General features: G+C 36.6%; 1 protein-coding gene across 1 annotated transcript; it reads right to left on the bottom strand.

Moving 5' to 3' along the window:
* Positions 1 to 699: 699 nt before the first annotated feature.
* Positions 700 to 12,165, bottom strand: BTG4 (BTG anti-proliferation factor 4; the record flags this gene model as incomplete). Its single annotated transcript, XM_079789506.1, has 4 exons — positions 700 to 2,149; positions 10,494 to 10,692; positions 11,292 to 11,429; positions 11,993 to 12,165. 4 exons carry the CDS (start codon positions 12,163 to 12,165, stop codon positions 1,967 to 1,969), a joined length of 693 nt encoding a protein of 230 aa, XP_079645632.1. The 3' UTR covers positions 700 to 1,966.
* Between the last annotated feature and the right edge of the window lie 457 nt (positions 12,166 to 12,622).

Genomic DNA, 12,622 nt, shown 5'->3' with positions numbered 1-12,622 from the left:
TTATTTGCACTCTTAGGCACTTATCCCAGAGAAGAAAAAAAAAACTTATGTACCCAGTCTATGTGCATGAGTGTTTATAGTAGTTTTATTCATAATCCCCCAAACTAGAAACAACTCAGTTGTCATCCTTCAATAGGCAAATAGTTAAACAAATCTTGGTATATCCATACCATGATATATAATAAGGAACAAACTACTGATACATGCAGCCACCTGGGTGAATCTTCAGAGAACTTTGCTTAGTGAAAAAAGCCAACCCCAAAAGGTTACCTACATATGATTTCATTTATAACATTCTTGAGGTGACAAAATTATAGAAATGGGGAACAGATTAGTAGTTGTCAAGGGGGTTAAGGAAGGGATGAGAGTGGTAGGGAAGTGGGTATGACAAGAGGGATGCTGGCAGGTGATGCAAATGTTCTGTATCTGGTTGTGATATTATAGTTTCACAAAATGTTACCATTGGTGGAAAGTGGGTAAAGGGTGCGCAGTATCTTCTCTATTTCTTAACTGTATGTAAATTTACAATTATCTCAAAAAATTTATTTTTTAAAAAAGAAAAGCTGCTAAACAATAAAATCCAGTTCACCAAAGATGAATCAAAATAGATTTCACAGTATAGAAAAGTTTATTGATGAACACTGAATCAGTTTTAACATTAGAACTAAGAAAAAACTATAGGAATAATTGTTTTAGGACAGAACATAAATGTTAAACTGTGGCATTAAAAAGGTCACATATTTGAAAGTTGCTAAAAGAGTAAATCTTAAAAGTTGTCATAAGAAAAATTTTGTAACTATGTATGATGGTGCATGTTAACTAGACTTATTGTGGTGATGATTTCACAGGGTATACAAATATCCAAATCATGTTGTATACCTGAAAATAATATATTGCTATCTGTCGATTACATCTCAGTTAAAAAAAATGACATGGGAAATAAGGGACAAAGAAAAAATAAGAGTGCTAATTTCTACAGCTTACATAACAATAAATAACCAATACTGTATGATTTTTTTTTATGTGTTAAAGATTATTCCAGCCTCTTGGTGTTTTCCTTTTATAAATATAAAGAAATCTTTCAGGAAACAAGATATTTTGTGATAGAAAAGCTGATGAATATTTCAACAATTCTGTTTCACTTTAGTTTGTTTTGCTAAGATCAAATAAAATTAAATCCAAATATTTATAAGTGGCTTCTGTAGTATTGTTTTCTTGTTAAGTTGTGTGTTTAGAGTCTTTTCTCTTTCTATAGAGGAGAATGACTGGAATATGGTCACCATTTCATGTGAATAATGGTAATTTCTGGCTGGACGTGATCACTTTTAATTTTCTTGGTGCTTTTTTTCTACTTAGCTTGAATTATTATGATGAGCATGTATCACTCTTACAAAATAAGTCATAATTATTAAGTCTATTAAGAGGTTTAGAAATAAAAACAATTTTTTTTAAAAAAGATAGTTATCTATTTTAAAGAGCAATTTTCAAATAAGCTCTCACTGGCCTTATGAAATAAAAGTGACAGCAGGTAATAGAGTAGAACCAGAAAACTATATTATGAGGCTCACTCTTCCCTAAATGAAGATCTACTTTTTTTTTTTAATGGCTAATAAACTTTTAAAATTTTCTTGCAACAAACTGAACGAGGAATATATTAAAAACAACACATTTATTTAAACTGTTACTTTTCATAATTCATTAAATCTTATCACAGGTTAATATCTTCATTCTATTACCTTCAGGGTACATTCATTAGTGTTATATAAAACTTCATATAAAATTAAATAAGAATTAAAAGTACAGCTAAGAACAGTGTCATGATTTGTGTGAGAGGATTCACCATCATGCATCCTGGTCCCTGTTACTTTTTCTATTTCATGAGCCTCTCAACCTCAGACTAGTTTTGTTTTAGAGAAAATAAAGTGGCTCCTCTGAGCGCTATGGCACTGAGCACGCAGCCACTGCCTTATCGGCTGGTGTTGACCCAGTGGTACCTGTCCATCTGGCACACAGCCCCAGGCTTATGACCCTTGGGGTTCTTATGCAGCATGTGATAAGCATTTCTCAGGTGGCCCAGACGGCCATCCACTATGTTCTTTTTTGGGGGGATTTGGAACCAAGTTTGAAAGGGCTGTTTCAAGTTTTCAACCTAGAAAAAAGAAGAAAAAAAGGATAAAACGGTAGCATAAAGATATTTTTTAAACTAATAAGCTAGCTCTAAGGATTAAATAAAACCTATAACTTAGAAATTAAATGTTTTAAAAGCATAGGAAGTACAAATGAAGAGAAGTGGATAATCATATTTGGAAAATTGGCTAGCATTTCCGAGGGTACAAAGCAAGTTAATTTCATACCTTTAAATAATTTTTTTTAAAAATTCAAATAAAATTTTAAAAAACACATTTATGCAAATATCTATATATTTGTATGTTCTCCCCTATCTCACCCCACCTCACTGGTGGAATCCAAAACAGTCTAATCATGATCTCTGGGTGGAGGTCTAGAAATATCTATTTTAAACATCTCAAGTGACCAATATAGATATTTTATAGAATATACTCTGAAAGGATATTGCTCTAGAAGAATATAGCTGATCCCTAAATGGAAGGTGGCCTTTCTAAGCATAAAAATAGAATTAGCTCTTGGGATAGGAGAAAATACAGCAGCCAACAGGACAGCAGGCTGCAAGATAGTGTGTGAGTGAGAGAGCTAAAGGAGAGTGCGTTGCCGTGCATGGAGTGTCTGTATTTGTGACTGAGGGACAGCTATATTCCACGGGATTGTTGTGGACTGGCTGGGCAGCCTCTACTATTGCTGAAATCTCTCCTGAGCAGCTGACTCTGCCACAGCGACCATGCCATCTTGAAGGGGAGAGCAGCTGTGATCAGAAGCTTAGCCTTACCTTCAACCTGGGAGACCTCGGATACTTCCTGGGACCCTACAACCACATCACCCAGGGACCAGCTACCTCAGCTATGAACGCTTGAACACCGAGACTCCAGCCACAGGCGGCTAAAAACTTTGTCCAGGGGGAGATAGAAGGAACAGCTGAATCGATCATCATCCACCCAGAATTGGTGAATTAAACATAGATGATGAGGCAATCCGTGGATGGAAAGATCAGAGATCGCCTGGAGAGAGCTCTGCCTCCTCAGATTCAGCTGCGTGCTTGTTGTTTGCATTTTTTGGATTAGTTGTTGTTCATTGTTTGCATTCATCTCAGACTATTTGTTGTTTGCATTTTTTGGATTCACTGTTGGTTTTTTGGAGTTTTCTCCATATATATATATTTTCCCCCTTCTTTTTTCTTCTTTTCTGTTATGTTTTTTTCTTTTCTCAATATCATTTTTGCTCTTTTCTCTCTCCTAATTCTCTTTTCTCTGGTGGTCACCTTTATTTCTGGTAATTGGTATTGTGAATACATTTGTGTTTGGTGCCCTGTGTGTTGTGTCTTGTCATGTTGTATTTTGTGCCTTTAAAGTCAATGCAGGAGAGTGCGAGCTACATAACCAGATACAATGAGAGGAGCGAACATGGAGAAACAAAGAAACAGCCCCCATATTTATAAAAAAAAAAAAAGGAGGAATCACCAGAAGAGGAAGTAAACAAAAGGGAGGCAAGCAATATTTCCAGAGAAAGAATTCAGTGCAATGGACATAAGGACACTGAAAAGGATGGAAGACAAAGTCAGCAATATATGTAAGAACCAGGAGGAAATGAAGAACCAAGAAGAAATGAAAAATGACATCGCTGCAATAAAGAACACAATAGACAGCGTCAACAGTAGACTAGAAGAAGCGGAGGACCACATCAGTGAGCTAGAAGACAAGGTAGGAAAAAATACCCAAGCAGAGCAGCAACTGGGAAAAAAAAAATAAAAAACATGAGGAGAGCCTAAGGGAACTTTGGAATAACACAAAACGAAACAACATCTGCATAATAGGGGTTCCAGAAGGAGAGGAAACTGAGCAAGGAATAGAAAACCTGTTTGAAGAAATAATGACAGAAAACTTCCCTGATATTGGGAAGAAGAAAAAACTCACACAAGTCCAAGAAGCTCACAGAGTCCCAAACAAGATGAACTCCAAAAGACTGACACCAAGACACATTATAATTAAATTGGAAAATATCAACGACAAAGTAAGACTCTTAAAGGCTGCCAGAGAGAGACAGAAAGTTACCTACAAGGGATCTCCCATCAGCAACACATCAGGCCAGAAGGAAATGGAATGAAATATATGAAGCCATGCAAAGCAAGGGTCTGAATCCAAGAATACTGTACCTAGGAAGGCTATCAGTCAGAGTTGAGGGTGAAATCAGGAGCTTCACAGACAAAAAAGGACTAAGGGAGTTTATTACCACCAAACCAGCAATGCAAGAAATGCTAAAGGGTCTGCTGTAAAAAGAAGAAATAGGAAGGGAAGAAGGAACACAGGCATAAAGAATAAAAATGGTGACAAACAAGTACCTGTCAATAATAACTTTAAATGTAAATGGATTAAATACCCCAATCAAAAGACCTAGAGTAGCTGAGTGGATAAGAAAACATGACCCATTTATCTACTGTCTACAGGAGATCTACCTCAGAACAAAGGAATCACACAGACTGATGGTTAAGGGATGGAAAAAGATTTTTCAGGAAAATGAAAATGAAAAAAAAAGCTGAGGTAGCAATACTTATATCTGACAAATTAGACCTCAAATTGAAGGCCATAACAAGAGATAAGGAAGGCCATTTCATAATATTAAAGGGAGCAATTCAACAAGAAGACATAACTCTGGTAAATATATATGCACCCAATAGAGGAGCACCCAAATACATAAAAAAAAAAAAAAAAACTTCTGAAGGATATCAAGGAAGAGATTGACAGCAATACAGTAATAATAGGGGACTTTAATACCCCACTAAAATCACAGGATAAATCCTCTAAACAAAAAATCAGCAAAGAAACAGCAATCCTAAATGACTCACCAGATCAGATGGGATTAATTGACATCTTCAGAACATTTCACCCCAAAGCCACAGAATATACATTCTTCACAAGTGCACATGGGTCATTTTTAAAGATAGACCACATATTGGGTCACAGGCAAAGTCTCTCCAAATTCAAGAAGATAGAAATCATATCAAGCATCTTCTCATATCACAATGGCATAAAATTAGAAATCAACTACAATAAATGCAATGAAAAAAATCAAACACCTGGAGGCTAAATAGCATGCTATTAAAAATGATTGGGATACCAAAGATATCAAGGAAGAAATAAAAAGCATCATGGCAACAAATGACAATGAAAACACAACAATCCAAAATCTATGGGACACAGTGAAAGCAGTCTTGAGAGGGAAGTTCACAGCTCTACAAACCTACCTAAAAAAACAAGAAAAAAATTGTAATAAATTATCTAAACCTACAACTCAAAAGAGTTAGAAAAAGGGCAACAAGAAAAGCCCAGTGTAAGCAGAAGGAAGGAAATTATAAAGATCAGAGCAGAAATATACAACATAGAGACAAAAAAAAAAAAATACAAAAGATCAACAAAACCAAGAGCTGGTTCTTTGAAAGGATAAATAAGTTTGATGAACCTCTAGCCAGGCTCACCAAGAAGCAAAGAGAGAGGACCCAAATAAACAAAATCAGAGATGAAAGAGGTGAAGTAACAACCAATCCAACAGAAATACAAAGGATTATGAAAAAATACTAAGAACAACTCTATTCCAACAAAATGGACAATCTAGATGAAATGGACATATTCTTAGAAAAATACAAGCTCCTAAAACTCAATCAGGAAGAATAAAAAAAACAGGCCGATAACTACCAAAGAAAATGAAGCAGTGATAAAAAAAATCTTCCAGCAAACAAAAGCCCTGGTCTGGATGACTTTACAGAGGAGTTCTACCAAGCATTCAAGAAGAACTAAAACCTATCCTTCTCAGACTATTCCAAAAAATTCAAGAGGAAGCAACACTTCCAAGCTCTTTCTATGAAGCCAGCATTACCCTAATTCCAAAACCAGATAAAGACACCACAAAAAAAAAGACAACTACAGGCCAATATCCTTGATGAACATAGATGCTAAAATCCTCATAAAAATTCTAGCAAATCGGATTCAGCATTACATTAGAAAGATCATACACCATGGCCAAGTGGGATTTATACCGGGGATGCAAGTATGGTACAATATCTGAAAATCAATAAATGTGATACATCATATAAAACAAATTGAGAGACAAAAGTCACATAATCACATCAATCAATGCAGTAAAAGCATTTGACAAAATCCAACACCCTTTCTTGATAAAAACTCTCAGCAAAGTGGGAATAGAGAGATCATACCTCAACATAATAAAAGCCTTATATGACAAACCTACAGTTAACATCATACTCAATGGGAAAAAACTAAACTCATTTCCCCTGAGAACGGGAACAAGACAGGGATGCTCACTTTCACCACTCCTGTTCAACATAGCACTGGAAATGCTAGCCATAGCAATCAGACAAGAAGAAGAAATAAAAGGCATCCAAATTGGAAAAGAAGAAGTAAAACTGTCCTTATTCACAGATGACATGATACTATACATAGAAAACCATCAAAAATCTACTAGACCTGCCGAAACCGGTTTGGCTCAGGGGTTAGAGCGTCAGCCTGCGGACTGAAAGGTCCCAGGTTCGATTCCAGTCAAGGGCATGTACCTTGGTTGCGGGCACATCCCCAGTAGGAGGTGTGCAGGAGGCAGCTGATCGATGTTTCTCTCTCATCGATGTTTCTAGCTCTCCATCTCTCTCCCTTCCTCTCTGTAAAAAAATCAATAAAATATATTTAAAAAAAAAATCTGCTAGACCTAATAAATGAATTTGGCAATGTAGCAGGATACAAAATTAACAACCAGAAATCTATAGCCTTTTTATACACCAAAAATGAACTCACAGAGAAACAAAAAAACAATTCCATTTACCATTGCACCAAAAAAATTACAATACCTAGGAATAAACTTAACATAAAAGACCTGTACTGGGAAAACTACAGGACACTGAAAAAAGAGATAGAGGAAGGCATAAACAAATGGAAGAACATATCATGTTCATGGATTGGTAGAATCAACATCATTAAAATGTCCATAATACCCAAAGCAATCTACAGATTTAATGCAATCCCCATTGAAACACTAATGGCATACTTCAAAGATCTAGAACAAACTCTCCAAAAATTTATCTGGAATAAAAAACAGACCCCGAATAGCCACAACAATCCTGAGAAAGAAGAACAAAGTTGGAGGGATCACAATACCAGATATCAAGTTATATTACCAAGCCACAGTTCTCAAAACTGCCTGGTACTGGCACAAAAACAGACATATAGACCAATGGAACAGATCAGAGAACCCAGAAATCATCCCAAGTCATTATGCTCAATTAATATTTGACAAAGGAGGCAAGAGCATACAATGGCGTCAAGACAGTCTCTTCAATAAATGGTGTTGGGAAATTTGGTCAGATACAAGCAAAAAAAATGAAACTAGCTCACCAACTTACACCATACACAAAAACTCAAAATGGCTAAAGGATTTAAATGTAAGACAGGACACCATAAAAATCCTACAAGACTCCATAGGCAGCAAAATAGCAGACATATGTCGTAGCAATATCTTTACAGACACAGCTCCTAGGGCAATGGAGACTAAGGAGAAAATAAACAAATGGGACTACATCAAAATAAAAAGCTTCTGCACAGCAAAAGAAACCATCAACAAAACAACAACAACAAAAAGCCCACTGCATGGGAAAACATATTTGCCAATGATATTTCAGGTAAGGGTTTAATCTCCAAAATTTACAGAGAACTCATACAACTTAACAAAAGGAAGATAAACGATCCAATCAAAAAATGAGCAAAGGACCTAAATAGACACTTATTGAAAGAGGACATAGAGAAGGCCCAGAGACATATGAAAACATGCTCAAAGTCACTAATCATCCGAGAGATGCAAATCAAAACAACAATGAGATACCATCTCACACCTGTCAAAATGGCTATCATCAACAAATAAACAAATGACAAGTACTGGTGAGGATGCAGAGAAAAAGGAACCCTCTTGCACTGCTGGTGGGAATGCATACTGGTGCAGCCACTGTGGAAGACAGTATGGAGTTCCCTCAAAAAGTTAAAAATGGAACTCCCATTTGACCCAATATTCCCACTTCTAGGACTATATCCCAAGAAACCAGAGACACCAATCAGAAAGGAAATATGTACCCCTATGTTCATAGCAGCACAATTTATAATAGCTAAGATTTGGAAACAGCCTAAGTGCCCATCAGCAGATGAGTGGATTAAAAAACTGTGGTACATCTACACAGTGGAATACTATGCCACTATAAAATAGAAGGAACTTTTACCATTTGCAACAGCATGGATGGAACTGGAGAACATTATTGCTAAGCAAAATAAAATAGTCAGAGAAGATAAATATCACATGATCTCACTCATATGTGGGATATAATGATCAACATAATTTGATGAACAAGAATAGATCCAGAGACAAATGGCAGGGAATGGGGGCGGGGAGGAGTAGAGAGCAATCAAAGGACTTGTATGCATGTATATTAGTGTAACCAATGGACACAGACACTGGGGCGGTGGGGGCTTGCCCAGGATGGGAATGGCTGGGGGCGGTCAGGGGGTCAAGCAGGGAAAAAGGAGACATATCATATGTAAAACTTTAGACAATAAATTAATTAATTAAAAATTTAATTAAAAATAGAATTAAGGGCAAATATCCTATATAATAAAAGAGTAATATGCAAACTGACACTAATTGTGGAACTACCAGGGAATGACTGGTCGCTATGACGTGCACTGACCACCAGAGGGCAGACGCTCAATGCAGGAGCTGCCCCCTGGTGGTTAGTGCGCTTCCACAGGGGGAGCACTGCTCAAGCCAGAAGCCAGCTCATGGCTGGCCAGCACAGTGGTGGGCAGTAGCGCTACGGATGTTCGACTAAAGGCTTAGGCCTGCTCCCCTGGGGGCTCCTGGGCTGCCAGAGGGATGTCTGACTGCCAACTTGGGCCCAATCCCCTGGGGAGCAGGCCTAAGTCGGCAGGTGGACATCCTCAGAGGGCTCCCCGGCTGCCAGTGGGATATCTGACTGCCAGCTTAGGCCTGATCCCCCGGGGAGTGGACCTAAGCCAAGCTGGTGGACATCCCGAGTGGTCCTGGACTGTGAGAGGGCACAGGCCGGGCTGAGGGACTCCCTGAGTGCATGAATTTTCATGCACCGGGCCTCTAGTTTCACTATATAATTTTAAAATTTTATACATATAGAACTATGTATAAACTATATATATAGTTTAGAAAACTACACAAGCTAGAGAAATAATATTTTCCAGTAAAATGACAAGTTAAAATACTCTTAAAGTTTGAAGAGCCTATACTAATACATTCAGAACTTAAATGATAAGTAGATAAAAAAGAGGAAATTCATTAAGACCGTAAATACCTAAAACATTTGGGGACATGGAGATTTTTAATTTTTAACATTAATAATATCTGTAATAGTATTGTTATTAAAACTATTTTTAAGTGAGAATACTCAATTTTAGGAAAAATGGTAAACATTTTCACATAAAGCTGGTTAGATTACAAATAAATATAATTTTCTAAAACGTACTTTAGCTGTACATTGAGAATGAGTAAAATGTCCATATATTTTAATGACCCAGTAATTCCATGTCTGAGAATCAAATCTCCAGAAATAATTTAAAATTCAGACATCTCTGTATAAGTTATCAGCTTTTTTTATAAAACAATGTGGAAATAATTTATTATTGGTAGATATCTAGATTAACTGAGTAAATTACTAGGAAAGCAAATGAATATTAAAATTTTAAGTATTTAAATTGCTTTAACATGTAAATACATAAGTGATTATTTTAAGAAAATATTCAAGTATACACATACAAAGTGTCAACACAGATCTCCCTAGATCAGTGTTTTTCAAACTGTGGATTAGTGAGTCATGAGATCCATTTAGGTGGTTGAAATCAATTTAATTTAATTAAAAGTGTTGGGAACATTGTTCCTACTAAGGGTAGGTAGTGTTTTATAAAACTATTTCTAACATAGAGCAATGCATGTCTTTCTATGGGTTTGGTTTAAAAAAAAGAAGAAGAAAGCCCACTAATTTTAATATTTAATTCTGAAGAAATTTAGGTGAAAGGAAATTTATGTCCTAATACTATATGGAAAAATGGGACTGCAAACGATAGTATAGATCCTGATCATTCAGCCAAGTAGAGGAACTACATATAGAAGAAAAAAAAACACACAGAGAAAAACATTTGCCAGAATATTAATATTGTGATTTTAAACTTCGTAGTTTTGGTTTTTTTCCATGTTTTCCAATTATTGTTTCTTTGCTTTTACAGTCAGCATATTATTTTTAGAATCAGAATAGGAATAAAAGTAGACAGACGACTTTGAACACACTTTACCTGATAAATACTCCTCGGATTGCTGACTTTAGGAATTAGCCGGGGCTCTTTGTTACAACTTTCTTCATCGGAGGAAGTGCCCGAGGAGTAGTCTAGTGAGGCTCTACTGACCGCATCCAGGACTTGTCGGGAGACCTCCCATTCCTCCCATCTGCCTTTGAAAGAAGCAACTGTAAACGGATGGTTTTTCTCACCATACCTAAGTAGGAAAAGAAAATAAAGTGTTTGGGATTCAAAGTCTCACAGCTTATCTCTAATTTCTTCTGGAGACAACTCACTAACTTACAAAAAGAGTTATTTTGAAAAACAAATTGAAATGACTTGACAGCAAAGCAAGTTGAGAGACATTATGACCTTCAGCTACTGCCCTGTTGTAATTGGTGGGATTGATAGCATTGTTGTAATTGTTAGCATATGAGCTATCTTGGTTTAACTGCTCAGAAAAAAACAAAGACTCATTTCTTTTGTTTGAACGGTTGGACTGAATTGCCCCATGGTAGATAACTCCTCTTCCCCCTTCATACTGCCTGGAGGACTTAGATATTATAATCTACTATTGGCAGGGATTAAAATCAAATTTCAAATATTAGGCAAAATTGTTGTGCTTCCCACTCCTACTGGAAGTCTGAGTTGTCTAATCAAGTTTGCAACTAAAACCTTAACCAACCATTGCCCTCGCTGTTGTCCCAGGGCTTCGGAGCACCATCTTTCACAAACGTGTACAGAACTGACTAAATAACCTAAGGTTTCCACCTGTCAGAGGGAACACAGACTCTTACTTCCAATGAGATTACTCACCTACAGCAAACTTCAAAGGGATCTATCCATATGGTCATCTCCTTTGGAAGTCCCAGGTGAGAAAAATCCACATTACTTTCAGCACAAGCCCTCTGTAGAATGGGATCTTTATTCTGATGATTGTTTATCCTGATACACCTTAAAAAGCAAGGAAAGGGAAACAAAGGCATGTGGACAGGTGCTTTAGCAGGAGAATCACAGAAACTATCAGGCATGAAGGTCACCATTACCAGCCACTTCAAGGGCACAGACAGGCGTTGTGAGAGCAACCACACTCTGTTTTAATTAGGATTGATAAGAAATATGGTTCTAGACTTCTATTGCAATATACAAAGCTCCCACCTCACCCCCGCTTTCTCTCACCCCTTCCCCACCCTCCGGTTTACAAATAAGAGTGAAACATCAGCTTTTCTCACAGCCACTCAGAATGTGAGTTGCATCACTGTCACACAATTAATTCACCAAGCGTTCACTGTGTATCTTTCATCGTAAACACAAGTTAGAAATTGCTTAATCCACCTCACATAAGGGGGTTTGTGCTGGAATATTCAACTGCACTATCACGAAGTATCTCTTTCAAGCAAGGCCACATTCAAACGAATAAATCCAAGTCCACAAAACTGGCATTCCTCGTAGACTGCCAACAAAACCATTGCTGGTTTTTGTATCTCCCCTTCCCCATTCCACACACAAGCGCTCACCTGAAGGCTTGCCCTTTCGAAGGGCACTCAGAATGCCAGTGGCTTCTGTACGTTTTAAACAAGATAGTCATCAGCTTTTCTGCGAAGTTTTCTACTTGCTGTTTACTCAGTTTATCATGCTTTTTCACCAATCTTGTGACAAAGAAAACTGCTGTTGCAATTTCATCTCTCATGATTCAAGGGAAAAAAATGTATGAGGTCTGCAACCTTTAAAAGGAGGCAAGAATAAATTACATAGAACCAAGAGCCTCACTTACCAACATGTAATTACTATTTGGAAATTGTATATACCTTAAATTTTAATTAGAAATTATTTGCTAGTTTTTAATAACGAAATAAGCACATGAGTAGTATCAATCAACAAAACAGGCAAAAATACCACCTCTTCAACTAGCCAGTTTTTAACGAATTTCAAAGGAAAAAATATCTTTTTTAAACTTTAATATACTTAAACAAATAAAACATCATTATCCAACTTAAGTAAAAGAAAAAGTCTTTATGTTGGACAGTAATTACACCAAGCCCCCCCCCTTTTAAAAAACATATTTATAAAGAGCAAAAACATTTTAAAATGTGGCTCTCAGATTGCATGCTTTAAATAAAACTTAATATTAATAAAAAATATTGTAC

Source organism: Cnephaeus nilssonii, assembly GCF_951640355.1.
Source record: "Cnephaeus nilssonii genome assembly, chromosome: 13".
In the NCBI taxonomy this organism is placed as follows: Eukaryota; Metazoa; Chordata; class Mammalia; order Chiroptera; family Vespertilionidae; genus Cnephaeus; species Cnephaeus nilssonii.
Note: the sequence above shows the minus strand (reverse complement) of the source record. Positions and strands in the feature narration are given on the sequence as shown.